At 42.1% G+C, this 20673-nt stretch overlaps 2 protein-coding genes and 1 long non-coding RNA gene across 8 annotated transcripts; 1 reads left to right on the top strand and 2 right to left on the bottom strand.

The window, feature by feature from the left end:
• Positions 1 to 155: 155 nt before the first annotated feature.
• Ac3 (adenylate cyclase 3) lies at positions 156 to 5857 on the bottom strand. Its single transcript, XM_046627487.2, has 9 exons — positions 4378 to 5857; positions 3919 to 4298; positions 3386 to 3670; positions 2865 to 3145; positions 2367 to 2695; positions 1974 to 2309; positions 1293 to 1598; positions 886 to 1221; positions 156 to 813 (listed from the first exon to the last, which is right to left on the bottom strand). Exons 1-9 carry the CDS (start codon positions 4927 to 4929, stop codon positions 631 to 633), a joined length of 2988 nt encoding a protein of 995 aa, XP_046483443.1. The 5' UTR covers positions 4930 to 5857; the 3' UTR covers positions 156 to 630.
• Positions 5858 to 5982: 125 nt separating this feature from the next.
• On the bottom strand, positions 5983 to 17442 carry LOC124219636 (alpha-tocopherol transfer protein). 6 transcript variants are annotated; one of them, XM_069136402.1, is made up of 8 exons: positions 17331 to 17442; positions 16962 to 17143; positions 16011 to 16325; positions 13458 to 13571; positions 7801 to 8320; positions 7635 to 7729; positions 6510 to 6824; positions 5983 to 6447 (listed from the first exon to the last, which is right to left on the bottom strand). In XM_069136402.1, exons 3-8 carry the CDS (start codon positions 16293 to 16295, stop codon positions 6103 to 6105), a joined length of 1674 nt encoding a protein of 557 aa, XP_068992503.1. In that variant the 5' UTR covers positions 16296 to 16325; positions 16962 to 17143; positions 17331 to 17442; the 3' UTR covers positions 5983 to 6102. The 6 variants fall into 6 exon arrangements, with proteins under 6 accessions (XP_068992503.1, XP_046483445.1, XP_046483448.1 ...); XM_046627489.2 differs by lacking the exons at positions 16962 to 17143; positions 17331 to 17442 and having other exon boundaries at positions 16011 to 16336; XM_046627492.1 differs by lacking the exons at positions 16011 to 16325; positions 16962 to 17143; positions 17331 to 17442 and adding an exon at positions 14570 to 14629.
• On the top strand, positions 17344 to 19844 carry LOC124219646 (uncharacterized). Its single transcript, XR_011177244.1, has 3 exons — positions 17344 to 17582; positions 18932 to 19043; positions 19431 to 19844. It is a non-coding gene; the product is annotated as an uncharacterized lncRNA (long non-coding RNA).
• Positions 19845 to 20673: the final 829 nt, after the last annotated feature.

Raw genomic sequence — 20673 nt, forward strand, 5'->3', positions numbered from 1 at the left:
GGTTCTACGGATACACGCCAAACGCTAGTTTTTACCAGAATAAAATATTTTGCGTGATGACCCGGTTATCTTTCCAAACTCTTGGTAAACTCTCCGGAAGAAACAAGACGTCTCTCTCTCTCTCTCTCTCTCTCTCTCTCTCTCTCTCTCTCTCTCTCTCTCTCTCTCTCTTACACAAATACAACACATCCACGTGTGTGTTCCAAACACATTGAGTCTGGATGTAAACTAGCTATAAATATATCCAAAGTATAGATAGGGTAAAAGGAAGGCAAAAGAAACAAAACCTATGAATAAAAAACGCTCTAATTCAAAAGCCATGCTTGCCGAAATATCGTTAATGTACACTAGGCTGGTTACGCAACAAGCCATCACGTCATTGATGATATTCACTTCAAACCGACTCGTCCTTGCAACGACTATCACTGTCTACGTTGAGAGATTACTGTGTACAACCGGCAGTAGGAAACCAAAGTGAAAAATCGAACTAAACAACCAAATAAAACCAGACCCCTCAGGAATCGACGCCGCCATTATTACCCCGGCAGAAGGTGACGCGCCCTACTGTACGCTTTCCCCTGAGACCAGGATAGTAGATCAAATCTTTCACTTTCTTTCAAACACCATCATCTACTGGTAGATGATCGGATGAATTGGTTCAACGGGCAGATCACTGTCCAAGTCCAGGGGAATGCTGTCCCGTGCTACTAGATAGTGCGTCAGCAGTTGACCCTTTCCTTTAACGAAGACCAGCCCACGCTGCTCAAACTCGAAGCCGAAGGGCTCTAGGATCTTCCGGGTCTCATCAGTGACCTGGAGCAGAAACTCGGGGTGAATTTCGGACGGCCTCTATCTTTCTGAACAAACACGCCATGCACCACTAACCTGAATGCAGCCGACCTTCCCAGTGCTTTCCATCCGAGAAGCAACGTTCACGGTGTTTCCCCAAATGTCGTAGTGAGGTTTCCTGGCACCGATAACGCCAGCAGTTATGGGCCCATGGTTGATACCCATTTTCAGCACGAAGTGATTGAAGCTCTGCTCGTTTATGCTGGACAAGGCCTTCTTGAGTTCGAGAGCAAACTCGACCAGGGTCGAAAGGTGGCCCCACCTCGGACCGTCCTCGGGCTCATCGGACTCAGTGATACCGGAGGCTGCCATGTAAGTGGAACCGATAGTCTTGATTTTGATGATGTCCTTGAACTTGGACTGGTCCAAGATCTGGAAAGAAAGGTCACGTGCTTGAGATGTTTCAGTGGCCGCGAGGAATCTAATATTGGGGCTCGACTCACCGCGTCAAAGTCCGAAATGACCTCATTGAGGAACCTGAGGCACTCCAATCCCTGGTTGTTGATGCTTTCCTCGCTGTAGAAGTCAGCGAAGTTGGGCATGCTCGCGAAGAGGACACCGACCTCGGCGTAGCTCTGACTGTAGAGATCATCGTGGTGCCTGGCAGTGGACAGAAAATAGGCGGCCACGTGCGGCGGCAGGATGTTGTAAATCAGGGCGCCGTTCCTCCGCTTCATGTCAGCGACGCGTTCCCGCTGTGCCACGACTTCCCTGCCTCGTAAGTAAAGAATCCTCCTCGCTTTCTCGGTCTACAGTTAGAAAAAATCTGAACTACTGATCTCCGTGATTAACGAAATAATGGTGATGGATTGTTACAGGGAAAGTTTGGGCGCCTCAACAAGGTTGAAACCCAGGTTGGATTAGGGTGAGGAAATGGGTCGTTACTGGAAAGCCTGATTTTTCCCGTCCTTGGACGATACAGTTATAACTTGACCGAGACTGGCGCTTGCGCAAAGCTCGTGAGTTACTCCGTTCAAGAGGCGGGAATCAAGACCTGTGCGAGAGAAATAGCACTCGGCGAATTTCCGCCCCTCAAAACGCGAGCGGAATTTCATTTCACCGTATACCTAAGTTCTGGTAAATGAATACCTCTGACCATTCGCGGCATACGACTGATTACTCACGTATTTTGCGACGACAACGAGGGTGAGCGTGATGAGTATCAGCGTCGCTGAGAGTGCGTACTTGAGCGGAAAGGCGACTGAGCCTGGTGGGTAGATGGCCAGGTCTTCCCTGTCCAGACTGGGCCCGAGGATCATGACGTTGACGCTGCACTGAGCGCTGGCTAGGATGCTCATGAGGAGGGCTTTGCCAAGGTAGCTGATGTAGGCGGGCATGGAGATAACAACGAGGGCGAGAACGCCGACGTAGGAGTAGTAGGAGGGGTACGGGCAGCGGGGGGACCAACCGAGCGAGGTGTTGGTGGGTTGTTCGATGTCCTCGACGATGGCGCAGTTACCCTGAAACAGGACTCAAAATTAGCCGACAATCCGTCCGGCCTTCAACCCGCGACTCACCATGTCAAGCAGCAGGAAGACACTTAGCGAGAATATCATCAGCAGCGCCAGTGTCCGCCGGAACCAGCGCGGTCGTACAGCGCTCCCCAGGCACGTTGCCCCCGCCAAAACAACCCCGAAGAGCGTCACTACCCCAGCCCCACCCCACGTGAAGGGACCCCACGGCTGTAGCCTCCAAACTGGCGACGCCGCGACCATTACCAAGGGTCCGCCGAGCAGCGATAGCGGCGAAAATGCCTCCTTCGCACTGTGAAAAGCGTGTTCCACTTGCGGGTCCTTGAACTGGAGGGTGAACCAGGACGCGTGGCCACGCAACTCCGCTCCGCCGTCTGAAAACAGGCTCATTTTATCGTGGCACAAATCAATCATCTCATTATCAGACGGTTGGCATTATGAAAGAGGGACGTTATCTCTCGCTTGACGGGTTGAAGTGCTTACAACGATGATGTGGAGTTGATAGGGGATGGAGCGGTTATTTACTTTCACTTTGTTTTTTACCTCTGCTGCACAACTCCTTGCGTAGTCGCTGCCTAAAGTCTTCGGAATCTTCGGCTGGTCCTTCCTCGTCTTCGTCAGCCTTGTTGCGAATCGACTCACCAGTGAATGATGCCAGACTCTTATTGGTGGCTGGAGGTGGACATTGCTTCAGGGCTCTGACGATGAAGTACGTCGTTAAACCGGCCTTCTGCAGTGCCTCCTCGCGTTTTTCTCCGTAGGCAGGTTCCACTTCGAATTCCCCGTTCAGGAAACTCAGGGTGGTGTTCGATATGTGAACCCTCCTTAAACCAAGCAAAGTAACGTTAAACAAACTGCAATATCACTCGTAAATTGTCTTCAAAAAGAGCCATCTTCAAAGTTATTTCTCTGCTAATTCCTTGATTCCATTTTTAGTGGTAAAGCAGGTCGATAAAAAGCCGTTAGTCACGAAGACTTCAGATATCGTGACGTCTCCGCACCGAGCAGCACCAATCATGATCTGGAATACCGGGCACACGTTGATAAAATCACCCAAAACTCACCCCGCCATTCCACTACTCTCCATCTTGTTAGCGAGCTCAACGTCCTTGCTGTAGACGTCGAACTGCCACTGCCTCTGACCAAGAACACCGGCCAGAACAGCTCCCGTGTGAATTCCGACCCTCATGTCGACCGGGCTGTTTGTCGTCTGCTGAACGTACTTTATGGCGTCGACCATCGATAGTCCCATGTGTATGCAGAGCACCGCGTGATCTGGCCGCTCAACCGGGGCTCCGCTTATGCAGTAATAACAGTCCCCCAGTATCTTGATACGTAGTTGCTCGTACCTGGTGAACATCAGACAGAATTACACACCTCGAGCATCGCCAGGGAAAGACGGTATGCTTTCCAAGTGCTTTGATATAAGCCGCGGTATAAAGAGACGATGACTTTGTCTCACCACTTAATTTTATCGTCTCTATCGACCATGCAAGCACTTGACAAGCATCACCGCCACCGTTGTCCATGTGTACTTTTATTGGTCTCAGGCATGAATGAGCTTAGCAAAAGAAGAAAAAAGGAACCGTTCAATCACCGTTCACTGAGCTGATCAAATCGAGCGAAAAGTTCGTTTAATATCTTGACCAGTTCGCTGGCGCTGTAGGTCGATGATATCGCCGTGAACCCGACAATGTCGGCGTATAGTATGGACACGTTCTCGTGCCTTGACATGTATATCTTCTTGAACTGGGTGTCCATCGACGCGCCCAAATCCTGCCGCATTTTCACGGCTACGTGCTCCGGCAGGACGCTAAGCAGTAGGCGCTCCTGTTCCGCACTCTGCTCTTCGATTACCAGCTGAACTTCGAGGCTCTGTCTAGTCTCAAGGAAGGCTCTGCGCTGTTGAAACTCCGACAAGGAGTAACTCGAAGCCCCCAATGCAGCAGCACCGGCCGACAGTGTGACCGTCAGTATCTGAACACGGTGAAGAAAAATGATTTGAAGAAAAACCAAGGTGAGAAAATGAGATTCGGAGGATCGAAGAGTCTCTTACTAGCACATCGATCGGTATCTGCGAAGGGGCCTTCGACAGTCCGACAACCGTCACGATGTAGGCAACGGCGCTGCCAAGGGCCAGTAGCGAGCATAAGGACAGCCTTAGCGGAAGGGTGGCAAAGAGGAGGTACAGCAGAAGCAGAAGCCAGCCGAGGCCGTCACGCGGTGTAACCTCGGTAGACTTGAGGAATAGCTGAACCAGTATCTGAGCAATCGAGATGTGCCAGGCGACGAGGGTGATGGTGGACCAGACGAAGTCCCTGGCCTTGGCACCGCGCTGGGCCCAAGCGAGGAGGGCGATGTTGGCGCCAAGGAAGACGCCGGTAAGTCCCCTCGCCGGGGTCTCGGCCTCGGGCGAGAGCAGGATGAAGACGTCGAAGAGAATGGCGGAGAATAGGAAACAGTGCAACCCACCGCGGCGCTGCTGAAGCGAGGAGGCTCGGTAAAGACGCTCGAGCTTGGCGTTCGAGAAGGAGGTCTTTAGGAGGTTCGACGGCCGCCCCGAACTCAGATACGACTCCTCGTTGGAGGTCTCGGACCTCTGCGCCATGCTTCAGTCTCTTGTCGAAGCTCAGGCCCTCATCGTCCGCATGTCAGCGCTCGCTAATGCCCGACACTCGAGTGCAGAGGTCTTCCACGCACAATGTCCAGGACTCGGAGACGAGGCGCTCCTCGACCCGGGTCGCTCACCTGCCTCCTGGGCAAGGCGTGGCGCGTTTCGTGGTCGCCAGGTCAGGGCGCTCCGCTGCGGCCGCGAATCGCACCGTCAACCGAACACCCGGATGATCAGATGAACCGCCCGCGCGCGGGGCACTGGCCGGGCTACACCGAGCGCACCGCAGTCGCACGACATTCTTCCAGTAGTCGGCGGCGTCCAGGCGTGCGCCTAGCGCTCGCCACCCTCCGGGTCGATACCAACCACCACGTTCTCTGGGCCGCGCCGCGCGCTGAGCGTCGCGACGCCCCCCTCCCGCCTCCCCCCGAGAAGTTATCTCGGCGGCGTTCCCTCTTTTAGATTTATTTACAGAGGTACTGCACGCGATTAACGCCGCTGCCCCTGCCGGGGGCATGCTTCTTCACCCCCGCGGGTCGAAAGGTCGGTGAGAGGGGTTCCAATCGGAGAAGGAACCAGAAACCAACTGCCATCTTGCCATCCGCGGGGGCCAAGAATTGCGGTGACCTTGGCCCCGACTGGCCGCCTTCCTACTCCGCTCGGCAAATTCACACTTCGTCGTTTTAGTCGCAGTCGCGGACGTCTGGTCGCTGGGCTAAATTTAGAATCCGAGACACCGGCCCCCTTACTCGGTAACCAGCAAGTGTATATTATGAGCTTGTGTGTTTAACTAGGCTGCTGCGGTTGATGCTGCTGCTACTCTTGCTGGATAGACCGAAGAGCGGAACGTCCGACGGTGTTCGCTTACCGACACCGAGCTATCGCTTTAAAGTCGCAAGTTGTTTGCTGATGCAATTGTAAACGGCACGCGCTAAAGTGCGATTAAAAATGATCACGGCATTCCAATGGATACCGAGGTGTACGTCGAACGTGAACTATACTCCGCATGATCCGCTGCATACATATGAGATACTCAACACGGAACGGAAATGGGATGCTACAATCAACATTTATTTGCTGTGTTTCTGACCCGAATTTGTATATAAACATAAAAAATGTGTACGGTATGTGTGGGTATTTTGATTTTGCAGTATATACTTGGACGGCAGGCTACGTCTCGAGATTCTTTATTATTTCCTCAGACGCAATGTAGCCAAGCAGCTGCATCTCCTTAACAATCGTCGGGTTCTTGCTCAGCGAGTCGATCCATTTGTAGTAGGGAAGTTCGTTTCTGGTACCACCGTATTTTTTCGGCAGTGATGTTGGGACCACGTGTCTATGCAGACTTTCCATGTCCGACCCGTGAAAGAAGATCTTGTCCCTCATCCTGGCGTCCAGGAGTGGCTTAAAGACCGCGAATATAGCGTCGAACACCCAGGACTGATGCAGGATGTGAATGGCGTGGGATTTTATGGGAAACGAAGTCACCATCAGGGCCAAAACCATGCTCGCTATCTGGAGAACAATTCGGAATGTTATAAATCGCCGCGAACCATTTTAAGTCGCGGGTATCTCACCTGCGGCGTCACTGTCCATGCGTGAGCCATTGCCAGACCTTCCAAATCGAATATAACGACACCACCGAGGATCTGGGCTCTTGGTTCCAGTACGCCAAGCTCCAGAACTACCACCGTCGCCTTGAAAATCTCGATTATAGAGTACTTCCTGGGGTCCCAGTTCCCGATCCTGAATATCATCATCCGTCGACCGCACTGCGTCCGGTAGGCAGGCACCGTCATTATGTCATCGTCGCCAATGTGCCGCATTTCTAAGGGATTCAGACCACGGTGAATATCCGGATGGTCATCCTTGAAGTTGTAGTAGTTTACCACCTGTTGATCACTGTCATTGAGTATATCGTCCTCACCGTGATTAACGAACCTTTTCCCGGTCTTACGAAACTACTAAATGCTAGTTCGTGAATATTCATGAGTTCTTAAAATGTTCGTTGATCTGAGTTTGTGATATTTGCCACGATAAATAGTCTGGCAAATTCGTTTTACGCAATATTTTACAACGGAATCCATTTTCGACATGGAACAGCTGAGGCTACGCATAAAGATTGCGCAGCCCATAACCGATCAAACAGAGGTATTAAAAGCATCCTGAAGTGTATGACCGTTTTGCATAACGCCTTGGCACAGTAAAATCCGAGCAACGCCGTCGCGGGCCATCGTTACTCTTTACTTCATGTGCATAGGGTGGCAACGCACACAGATAAATAGAAATCTAGTCAGACACGGTTAGCTCACTCGGTACTCGGCTTACAGCACTGAAAAATTATGCCTCAGATCGAGTAGAGTGTCTCGTAACACGCATGAAACCTGTCTAGGTTGGGTTTAATTATGTGCATTCATTCGTGTCTGCTGTCACTTGTTAGGAAAGAACCGACCGTTTGGCTGGCAAGCCGGCCTGCTAGCTGGCTGTTTGATTGAGTATCACGTTGACCGGACGATTGCTTAAAAAGAAACTTGCGCTCTGATTGCACAGATTATGACCACAAGTATTAAACTTCCTTGCATAATCGTTAGATTGAAATAAACCGCAATGGCATCTATGAACTTTTAGTACCGTGAGACGCCTAGTCCAAACTCTGGCACCCACCATTTGATATGCTTCAATATTTTCTTAAGTGAACTCACCAGCCTATGCGCCTTGTTTACGTTGAAGCGACGTGCCCGAAGAAACCGGATCAAAAACGCATCGTCCATCCGATGTGGCGTGCACTCCCCTCTCTCTGAAACCACGAAAATAAACACCGAAGACATGCATATACTTCTTTTGCAACAAGTGAAAATTTTTACGCACCGTAAATCATGTCCCGGAGTTCATCAATCGTCAGGCATTTGACCTCGTCCGTTTCCCCGAGTTGGGTTCTCGCATATTCCATCACCTCTTCTGGCGGTTCACTCAGGTCAAGTGCCACCTCTTCATCGTCGGGCTCATTTTCGATTTTCGGCTCCGGCATTCTTCTACCGTTTCTGCTTGGTCCAAAATTCCCTGCCTCTTGGTCTTCACTTCTGAATTCGATTTGCGGCGAAAACAGCGACGGTTTATCAGTTTCACCACCGATCACTAAGCCCTCTGCATCGATGTTCTTCAGCGCGTTTCTGCACTCCGTGTCATCTACGGAGCTTCCAATCGGTTTTTCTGAGTTCCGCGTTCCAACGAGGTTGGAAGTCAGTCTGTGGTGATTAAAGTCCTCAGGATAGCTGGGTCGCACCCTCTCGATCTTGATCCTCTCGAAATCGTCTTCGGGCAGCCTCTCGCTATTCTTGTTTATCGGGTCGTGAAGCTCCTGGATGCGAACCGCGTCGGCTGATTCCTCCTGCGCAAATACCGACAGACACTTTGACTATACCATGGATCAGGATTCGGGCTCCCTCCCCATTCCGTGTCATGTTGTGTTGTCGGAGAACACGCGGGGGGCTCGGTTTCATCCATACCCACATTCACATGACACGAACACCATTGCAAAGTTATTTGATGACTTGAAACCCACAGTCATGTCACGATTGAAGTACAGCCCGACGTACTGTAGGCCGATGGAGTTGCGCAGTAATTGGTCTCTTTCGTTCTCTTGTTTTATCATTTCGTTTCTTGCTTTTCCCCCCACACGTTTTTGTCTTTTTGTTCTGTTTTTTCACCCGCCACCTCAAGTCACGACCGCAGTTTCGCGTTGAGCCCACGACGAAGCAGCCGCCGTATCCTTTTTTCTAATATACATCATAAATCAATTGAGCAATTTTATATTTCGCCAATTAACCTGCTGCCATATTGCCTAATATTTTTATCAAGCAGACTATAATAAAATCTCAAAATTAAAAGTGCTGATTTTATTTACTAAGCTCAGTGTAGTAAGAAAATTCGGTACTCTGTATGTTTTTGAATGATATTTCAAACGTCTGTTCCTTGTTACATAGTCAGTTTCTCATTTTTGTACGTGAATTAATTAATATTAAACTAACAACCATTGTTTTCAGAAATACATAATTAGCCTACTTTTCGATTCTCACGATGAAATATTAAATAGTGATTTCTATTAATTGCGCAGATTTTAAAGCTGTAGGTACGAGAAAAATCGTACACGCACAAAGTTGTTATAATAACTGTTGAATGAATTTGTTAATGTTAAAAAAAAAAAACTCAGTTTTTTATCAACCTTGACGGTTATTTCTTGATAAAAATTTTACCATTCATATATTTCGAATACATTTTTCGTGCTCCCCGAAATTTTAACCGACACCGATCCTGCGGATCACCAAGGATCAAATGCAGCGGCCTTTAGATACACGACACGAGACAGGAGGCACAGATGCTTTGAGTTCGCATTACGAAACCTGGCCATGGTCATCCTGTTGCATCCGAGTGGTTTGCCACTTTCACAATCGCAAGTCACGTATATAATGCACGTCTTTTACTGTACATACGCACGTGTAAATATACGTGAAACACTTGCGTGTTCGCACCTTTTCTGTGCAGCAACGCCGCGGCCTCTGTAGCACATGTGTAAACACGCGTATGGGTATTCGAAGGCCTTTTGTCCGCACAAGTATACCCTCCCCCCCCCCCCCCATCCATTCCGCTCCAATTCACTTCGTACGAATGGAAACGATGACCTCAAAATCGATTGTGTAATCTTTGTTATTAGATCCCTAGCGTTTCTAACGCCACTTTTATTTTCTCCGAAATTCCCTGTAGCTCCTTACAGAAATTCGAGGTCTAAAACGAAATGCTTATTTCTTTTTTTTTTTTTTTTTACTATTGTTTTTTGTTCACTGATTCCCTATTTGTATCATACGTTCTTCGTTTCAATAACATTTCGTACCCATTCACAATGCCGAATTTACAGAAAGTGAATATTTTCTCTCCTTGCGTAAGTTTCATTCGGAGTACGTGGTGAACAAAAATTTCAAACAATGGGATCTGTGTTGGATTTTTTTTAGTCTGAACTGTAATTGTCTTAAAATATATACTTATGCACGACAATTATTACGTGAACCGTATGATAAATATTTGAGGGAAATTTTTGAATTCCCAATTATCTCTTTGCGCGAGTTCTGTAGTTTTTATCGACTGGGCATTGTATGTTTTTACTTTCATATTTGAAGTATTTTTGACATTTCGGATTTGGTTTATTTGATCTCTTTTGACCCAAATAATGCCAGGTTGAGTAATAGATAACACGCAGTTTTTTCTGCGGTTATGTAAGAGGTGGAGCTCGTATACCACACGTGTCTCTTACTTCGTACTGGTCAAAGTCTTGTGCGGTGGCCTAATACAAGATGAAATTATAAATAGATATACGAAAAAGTGAAAGAATTTACGGTTAATAATGGATCTGTGATGTTATGAAATGGATAAAAAATACATTTGTGGTACTGACAATTAGCGAATTGCAATAAATTAAACAATAGTGAAAGAATGTGGTATTCATATTTCATATTGCAACAGGTACCGTACAATATATTTTAACTATCATGTATTGTCTGAAATAGTGATCAACCGATCAAATCGATTTGAATGGAAAGTAATCTTGATGCGAAATCCGTTGATAAATATCCCTGTTCTTCCTTCTTCTCGTGTTTCTTATTACATTTTTTACCTGCATCGTTTCAACATGTGGCACATCGAATCGTATTCTTTTCCTCCTATTGTTCGTCCGTATATTACCCGAGCGTATCTCCTCGAATTATGAGTGGCAGACAAAGAGAAAAAGAGACGAAGATACAGAAATTGCGTAGCTGAAATCATGCTGCGACCTTACAGAAACCTTTGGAAATTGCACCCTAAGTTGAAATAGTACAAAGCTTGGGTACATGGAATTGAGGTGCTAGTTAACTTCTAAATTATTATACCAACATACGTATTAGAATGTGCCAATAAAACAATCTAGTTGTTAAATTCGAAACTGCTTATTTAATACGTTATAGAAGAGACACGCAATTTGAGAAATTCCAGAAGGTTTCATTGAAATCGTTTCATATTTAAGGGTCACGGGTCTAAAAAATGTGCGTTTTTGAATCATTTATATCATTTTCAAACATAAAATTTATCGTTAGAATATCGTGAAATATATAATATTCCGCAGTTCAAAGCTGTTACAGCGTATAATGTTCATTTTGTATTACGATCGTTAAATGCAATTTATAACGGGTCGATTTTCAGGTCAAAAACACGTTACGTTTTTTTGTTATTCAACTGTGTCTTGTGGAAAGTTTTACTTTCCAAATTTCCAAATTTAAACTGTTGTTAATGAAACGTTTTAATTTGTTAGAAACGATTTTACGGTTTCGAGAATATATTCATTTTTTACGAGGCTAGAGTCAAACAGTGCTTCGAAAAACCAAAGGTTACCGGAATGAGAGACGCAATATACGGAAAGATTGTTCACTCGATTCAGAATTAATACTGACTTTTTGAAATATAACCCCTCATGTTGGGATTTAAATAACGATTATCAGAAGCCTTTACACTTGTTCTCATAACTGTGCGTTGTTGATGACATTGTTGAAGGAGGGGTTACTCTGATAAAGCAGTTTAATTTATTCATTTACAAGAATAAAGAGCAAAAACATTATTATTTGATAAAAGCAAAATTATTATAAAATGTTTTCAAACACAAACAAATCAACATTATGAAGAAAAGCGAAATATATAAATGTAACTGAAATTTAAGAAATTTATATAAAATTAATAAAAGTGACAAGCATAATTTATTGTTAAATCCTTGCTTAATCGTTAGGTAACATAGGTTAATATTTCAATAATATTACAGGCATGTTTTGTCCTATTTTTTGAAGCATTATTCGTTTGTGATTCCATAAGAAATGAATATGTTCTGGAAAACGTAAAATCGTTTCTGACAACGTTTCCGAAAAATTAAATCATTTACAAGACTTTAAATTTGGAAATTTTTTATCATTCACTATTCGTTTATGAACTGTACAGAGTGTAAAACACGTATTGTGTCGCCGTTTGACCAGATGATTCTCCAGATCGAGATCGTTGAAGATCTTGCAAGATATGTATTCGTAAAATTGCTCTTGACCTTGATTGTCAAGGTCAAATGGGATCGAAAAATTTTATGATCGTAAGAAATTCTACTCGTCCAGAGGAACCAAAAGTCTCGGGAGGAAACATGTGTAGCATAGGGATTTCTTGACGAGTGTAAAGTGCCGAAGGCGAGTCAAGAAGTCACAAATCCTATTTTCTGTGCTACGTCCGACAGGATGTTTTGACAAAAAACCACACAATAGTCGAGTCGTTGACCGATTTAGCGCATAAACACACATTTTTGAGTACCATGATCCCTAAATATGAACCGGTTTCTGTCAAACTTCTTGGAATCGCTCTCAGTGTTTCTCCTCTAAAATATATTGAATAAGCAGCTTTAAATTCGACAACAAGTTTTGGTTGAATTCTTTTTTTTCTTTGCTAATTCTACCACTTTTTTAATTTCTTTCGCATATTTGAATGATTCGTTTATTTTTTTTTTCTCACTTCGTGACTAAAATAAACCAGACAACGAAGCAACGTATAATGAGGCAAAGAAAGATGATGAGATTCCAAGAATAAGATTATATACATTTATTTACGTCATTCGATATATCGCGTGCGGAAGACGTCTTGAAAATAGACGTAACAATTTTAATTTCTTACTAGATGATTATTAATTTTATAACCGTGCAAAAGAGGGTTCGTACAAATATTGATATTTTTCTTTCTGTAACGTACCGACACAAAAAATTGACAAACATGTCATCATTGAAGATAATAATCATTTATACATATAACTTGAGCACCGAAAATTTTCTAGATAATTATCCACACATCTTTTAGACGACTTGTAAACGTCATTTCGGATATACAACTATATATATATATATATATATATATATATATATATATATATATATATATATATATATATAATGCTTTACCATTTTTCATTCTTCTCACGAACGATTCATCTGGACTTCTTCCAGGCGTCTAAACTCGCGAAATTATCGTACGTATGTCTTGTAAACTTCGTTGTAGATTTACTGGACGTTTTATAAACTTCGTTTCAGATATACCAGACGTCTTTCAGACTTTATTTTCGATATACTAGACCTCTTTGACAAATCTTCAATACGGCTTGGTTCTATCGTAAAAAAAAAAGTTTAAAAAAACAATGACGGAAAATTTTCCAAAGAAATCTAGCAGACGTTTACAATATATCTCGACGTCTAACTGGCGTTTAAATTTTTCGAAATATCTTGTAGACGTGTTCCGACGTGTTTTTTCACACTCGCTTCGTTCTTTTATAGAATTCATGCTGACGTGTATCACCGGCGATAAGGGATTAAAGATGTGGTCATAATTCAAAATGTAATAGTCATTAGTCGGTAAGCAGACGAACATGCGGAACAATAACATGAACGGACGGACGGTTATTATTTAAGTTAATGGTACGTACATACGGTTTGGATACTAGTAAAGATGTAACCAGGAAACCGGCGTCCGATCACGTTCACCTTCCAACAATCCAGGATGAGAACTGCACGACGGCAACCCGTTTGGGTATAGTAGCCGAGCTAAAACGCATAGCGGAATGGAAAACTATATAGATATACATATTATAGACGTACGAATGCTGCCGGGTATATAAACCCAACCGCGATTGCGATCTGAAATTATTTGTGTGCGTGAAAATGCTGTTGCGCCTGTTCATGCACGTATACCATATACAAAGGCACCGTGGTGTATATACGGGGCATTCCATGCAAAATGAACCAATCCCACCCCTCACCATTTTCAATTGTGTGAAACTTTTCCAATTCATGATCCTCTAAGACCCCAAGTTCAATGGGGCAAATTCTTTTTCTCGAATCACTCTTGAGTTACAAATATTTAACAAAGATTCTTAAGTGAACAACACATTTTTGCAACAATTTTGAAATATTCACAACAGTTTTATTATCAGTTCCTCTCCATTTTAAGATTTATCCTGCGTTGAAAAAGTTTTTCTCTACATTTTTGAGTACATACTTTGAAATATTCTTGTTTCACAAGAATCGATGTTTTAAATACTGACAAATGGAAAAAAATTGTGAAACATTTCTCACACTGTAAGAAGGAACGCGTTAAAATTATATTGATTGCTAGTGATTTTTCCAAAACTTGTACAGCTACGCTATAAATTTTAATCGTTGGAAATCGCCGACGTGCTTGAAAGAATAATAAAAAAAAAAAAAATCAAATCATTTATTCTAACCAATCGTTCTTTGCCAATTATCTGAGAAAAATTAATACGATTATCGTAAATTCATTTGGAAATTTTGATAACGTATCGATGCAGGCATACAATGAAAAATGGTAAAAAAATTAATTTCATTTTCTGAATAATTTTAACGGTTCAAAAACCGTTCCATCGTGAGACTATTCTCAAAATAATCAGAACAAAAGAAAAAATTTTAGAAAAATTATTGGAATACATGTCACACCGAAGTCATTGATGATCGTTTCATTTCCAATTAATTCGGGGTCGAAGTAACGTTGTCGCCAGTTTAAAAAAAGTTTCAACAAAATTTACTATGGTATGGGTTGAGATCGTTCGATTTGGCACGGAACGCCCCATACGTATGCACGTATACTATGCGCGCGCATATATCGAGTTTGAGAAAGTCTGACGAACAACGATCGCGAGGGCGACCGGTAAGCCGGCTTTGCAGGTAACAACACTCGACTTCGTGACCTGACCTCCAGACATTACACGCTCTCAAGCTGTATACCCGCAATATTATCCCGCACTCGTATTTATTCCACATACAACCACCGACACGCCAGCTGATACTCTCACTTTCGTTACCGGCACCGACGCCAGGTAGCGGTACCTGTCCTTGTTACCGGAAAATTAGACGACTAATCGGTTTGAGCAAACGATAAGATTATAACTCGCGCTCGATACAATGACTGTAAAGTTGATACGGTATTTTGATACCTGTGTATAACTACGAATTCACCTTAAATATTCCCGTTATGATACACTGTGTACGTACACATGCATTTATTCGGGACACGGTCAAGTTTTTTGTTTCCTCTCTACTTTTTTTTTTTTTTTTTTTTGTTGTAAATTGCCTGACTACAATGTGCCGGTAATGATTTTTAAACTTCAACGATCTAGATTAATATTATTCAAGTACAGGATGTGGCTGATTCCGACAATTATCGGTACACCACGAGGTACGGAAAATTTTTTTTCCTTTCAAGGTCAGACTTTCTATTTGGCTGCAATTAATAAAACACGCGATAGAAGAAAAGTAAAAAGTTCATCAACGTGTTTTTCGTAAACGGTAGGGATTGGAGGTCTAAAATTTGGGGGATTTTCATATCTCAGTAAACGTGATGACGTACCGAAATCGCAGCCAAATCGAATTTTTTCCACGCGGCGGTGTAACGATAATTTTCGAAATCAATCATGTGTGTACGAAATAAAAATTTTTGTTTCAGTGTCGTTAACTGCGATACTTTGAATTCGTGTTTTGATTTTTTTTTTTCCCCCAGTCTTTTGACTCTCACGTCTTGCTCACGTTTTGCACGACGTTGCGGGCAAGTTCAATGACCTGAAACGATTCGTCGGAGTCATCGTATTAACTGATTGCAACGGCCAAATTTGAATGTATAAATAGTCGTTTGGTCATTAAATATAGGTAAGGGTGTGCGGAGAGTGAGAAGAAAAAAGTAAATATAAAAGATAAATCAAAGTCGAAGAAAAATGATATCATTTCCTAAAAGAGGAAAAAAAAAAGACACGACGATGAGAATATTTCGGGTGCTTGTTGTGTGAGATTTTTGCCCTGTCTCAATTTGCCCAAGGCAACAATTACACGCGCTTGCGTGCTTTCACATTCATCGTTACTTGCACGATGGCCACAAAACACTCATGGCGTCACACGGGCAGTTAGTGCAACTACGCAAGTCGTAAGTGTAAGTGCCTCGGGCGAATTGATTGAGACACGACAATAATTACAGACCTGAAATTTCAGGGACGATACCGCATTCCCAAGTTCTACTTCGCGCAGACTGTTCCAAAGCTGGGTGTCCGAATACTGGTCGAAAGGATCCGGGTTGTAACGGAGAATCGTTGAGAACAGAATCGGCTCCTGAGGGATCATCGAAATCCGGGGTCGCAACTCGTGTAGTCCAATCAACTTCGCGTCGATCCCATCCAGCAGAATTTCTCCCTCCAGTCCATTTCCGGTGAGATGAAACAGCGCTGAGATCAGCGAGGATTTCCCAGCCTCGGTTTTTCCCGCCATACCGATTTTCCAGCCAGGCTTTATGTTCAGGTTTAGGTTCCATAAAAACAGTTTTTGGGAATTAAACAGTGTGGCACTGATGCCGAACTCCTCGGTTAACGAGCTTCGAAATCTGATGAACAGTAATCACGCATAGCCTTCAAGAATACGCTAGGTCAGTTCAAATCGACCGATACACCAACCGAAAGTTTCATGACATGACGAATTCTTATGTCATCATGAAAATCGGGGTAAATCTTTCGAACTGTCTCTCGACAGGATAAAATGTAGGTTGAAGGATTATTGTGATCTGAAGATTTAAAAAAAGTAAAGTAAAAGCGAAGTATGCAAATTATGAAATCAATTTTGATGAAATTGGAAATATGTACGAATAACGAATAACTCTCTCCTCCAGTGTATGATATGTAATATTTTCCGAATTGGAAAAAAATAAAGTAGCTCTGTTATGTGTCGTTGCATTCGTCTTGATGTCGGCTCTGATTTGAGAAAAAACAAACCCGTGCTTCATTTAGTAGAATGTCCGCAATTCGAATGTCGCAAAAATTAAATATGAAATAATATTTGAAACTAAAGAGAAAAAAATTTGTACAGATGACACACCAAGCCGAATGCCTTACAATATGCAAAACGAATCCCTTTGAAAATTTAAACAATTATTCAAATAAGTGTACTCAGCGACTCCGCGATGTTTCATACTATGAAACAAGTAGCAGTTCTCTTAGCATCTGTCCGGATTGAGTGGTCAAGCGGCGCACTTTTCATGCCCTAATAATGCAGTTTATTTTTTGTAATAACTGTAAAATCGACGTAGGCAGCATTCAAGATTTCCTATAATCCCTGCTCTATAGCTATATGTATATGCACAAAAAATTCTTCAAATTATTAACCATGACATCTTGAAGATAATATTGACAACAGTATCTTGAGACCGATAATAATAATAGTATATAAATTAGGTTTCACCCGATAACCCAAATTATTGTTGTGATCACTTTTTTGTTCAATAAAATCATAACTGTAAGGTAATTTACCTACAGTGTGCTTGGTCATCGTGTTCTTAGCGTGTTCTCTAGGTGGCGGTTCTCAGGGCGTTATAGTAGAGACTTGCATAAAACGTTTTTGCATGTACATTGCCTCCCATGCGGCGCTGTAAAAATTGTAGTCGCGGTGAGATTAAACAGTTCATCGGAGACCACCTAAAGTATACGTAGGGAAAGAAGAAGAGGCAGAATAATACGAAGAAGATGAAAAAAAGTAGAAGAAGAAGGAGAAGAAGTATAATGAGAAGTGTGATTTCTTAAACAAGTTGATTTCGTTAAACTAAGTGATTTTTATTTTTTCCATTTAAACTTGTCCATTGTTGAATACGTACGATTGAATGAACTGAATGTGCCTTCTGCCAGAAACTTTTTACGACTGAAAGAAACAAATTAAGTTTCTTAGACTACACAAATCTACATCTTGTAGGTACCACTTGTCTCGTTGATCCAAGACAGCGAATATAATTCGACTAACTGCAAATACTTTTGTTCCATATCCATTCCTATTCGACGCTTTTGAATTCAATCCATTCATACAATTATGTTTCTAAAAGCAATATGCATTATAGGGACAAGCGGTTTTGAATATTAAATTACCTCAGTATATCTCTACTACTATTATTGTTTATAAGTAATCAATATAAGTTTTCGGACGAAAGCTCCGGAAAATTTCAAGTTTTTAACGCAGGTAATGTCGGGTAATAAAAATTTACGTTATATATCCATAGGAACGCCGCTAGTTGATACGTTGTTGCAATTAATTAATTTAGCATAAACGATGAAGTGAATGTCGAGGTCCTTATCAATTACGAGCAAAGTATGTCTACATAATTTATCCAAGGTTATTCATTTTGCCTTGGAATTTTTATTACTTTCCAGAGCGCACAAAATACCTGCATACAGGAAAAAAACATCGTCTTAAAGTCGAAATTGTCTCGAATACATTTTCATCGGTTTATCGAATTTAAATCGTTGTGCCTGGAGAAGGTTGTACTTGAAACGTACAACCTGTACGCTTTAAAACGATGAAAAAATTAGTAGACTTGTTCGATTTCAATCAGTCGCTTTACCCGGAAGATTATTCTCCGCGATTTCTTTTATTACATCAGTATTGTTGAATAGCTAATTTTTCAAAATTACACAGACATTGATTTTGATCAACAAACAAATAACAATACTGAAGTGACTATTCAGAGAGAAAAATTTTTTGTTATGTGGAAAACAGTTTTCTCAAAAAGAAAAACCGTCGTTAAGTAAAATTGAACGATTCTACTAAATTTTCCCGACGTTTTTAACCAGTTTGGAATAAAACATTGATATCGAAACTTATGTTTATAATTTTAATTTCTTTTTTTCCACATTTCCGGAGCAAACACCGTAGCTTACGATCGTAATAATATGACGAACACTTGATGTGCGACCATCTTGTAATAAATTATTAAAAAAATGTTGATTTTGAACTGCACGACCTTGTTAAAAACCATACCGGCTGGTCGATAGATCGACTTCTACTTCTATTCCTGATTAATAAATTTTTACCAATAACAAACAAAGTTTATTTTCGATTCAATGATATTTGAATCGAAATGGTTTTAGGTTCCCCCGCCAGAAGAAACAGAAAACGATGAAGAAAACGACGATAACCGCGATGATACGATATGGTACCAAGTAGAACTGACCTTGTCAAGACGGAATACACGATTTTCAGGTCTTAGAACGCTCGTTAAAAAAACCTGTTCACCACACTTCAACGTCTCGAAAAAGAGACCGCTGAATTGACAAAACCTACACTGTTAAAGATTTCTATATGTAATTTCTCACACTGTATTAGAAGTTTTATCCGGATGCGGAACAGTGAATTCACCATACATTTGCTGTGTATTCAATTTACAAACACAATAAATTTACTACAAAATTTAGTGAAATCAAATTACTTTTTTGTGTTTTTCCTATAAATTTTAGTAAAATCGAAAATTTTCATTGTTAATTTCAAACAAATGCATAGTAATTTACGTTGCTGCACTGAATTTGTAAATTTACACCTCTTTTGTACAGTAAATGTGTAGTAAATTCACAATCATTTTTAACATTGTAGTCTCCAACTCGCGAACACGGTCAAGAAAATCGAAGCAGAGCGAAGGAAGCTACGAAACAAAATACAAGAATTAACGATATTTAACGGGAGGTGAGGAGGTGAGGAGGTGTTTTACCCGGTGCCAAACTTCCTGCCTTACAGGACACAATTTTAAATAAGCGCAATTTTTGTATTTTTGCGTACGAGCAAACCGAAACCGGAAAAAAACATTCACGGGGTTAAAGATCCTAAGCTTCCCAAGGCCTGTATATTTTCTAACCTGTGTTAATTGCAGGTAAAAAATTATATGTAAACAGTGTAATACTAATTGGACATTTCTTACAGGTCGATACACAAAAAAAAAAAGAAAAGAAATCTTTATTGTCAATTACATGCGACTAACTAAAACTTCCACAATCAGTAATCATGTTACGAAAACGTGTGAAAATTCTGCAAAAAATATGAAAGAAAACTAGAAATTCGTTATGTCGAATGTTGTTTTTTTTTATTTTTCATCACCTTTGGTAATATAACAAGAGTGTTGGTTTCAGTCGAAAATCACTTTTACCATTCCAACGAGTCGTTACAATGTTGAACCTCCAGAATCTGAAAAACCGTTTTTGTCCGACAAACTCCCGCGGCGATCTCGGAAACGACTCGATGAAAGAATTTAAAACACACGATTTTACGATCAAATGATGGAAAGGAAAAATTGCCACGTGCCGTTTAATTTAAGCTTCTGATTTTACCGGAAATGAACCGATACTTTGTAAATGGTAGTAAGAATATGGCATCTATTCTATGAATTTATAATTTCGATTTTGTAAAAACTATTCCACTTCTTCATTTCTGCGTAGAATGAAAATGTATTTCGGTGTTTCTGTCCAGAATTGCATATACAATGGGGCTCTTAACCCCTTTTTCAAGCCGCGTTTGAGATACGTGTACTTGGATATTTGGAGGTATATACGTCAACGTTAAGATCGACCAAGGCACTCCCTTAAATTCCTCACCACAAAAGGCACAAAGTCCACGATATCTTTGACAAAGATCAATGCGGATATGTAGTAAAGTACTACCAGATGTACAATTGAGGACAATGAATCTGAGACGGTTAATTTTTTACACTAGACAGTTATGTTGGCAACACAGAGAAACATACAGTGCCGCAGTGGGCCGAGCGCGAAACAAATTCAATCTCAATAAGCATAACATAACCCATGACCGTCGAATCTGAACTTACGATTAGAACACCGTTGGGATA

This window comes from Neodiprion pinetum, chromosome 5 (genome assembly GCF_021155775.2).
Source record: "Neodiprion pinetum isolate iyNeoPine1 chromosome 5, iyNeoPine1.2, whole genome shotgun sequence".
Classification (NCBI taxonomy): Eukaryota; Metazoa; Arthropoda; class Insecta; order Hymenoptera; family Diprionidae; genus Neodiprion; species Neodiprion pinetum.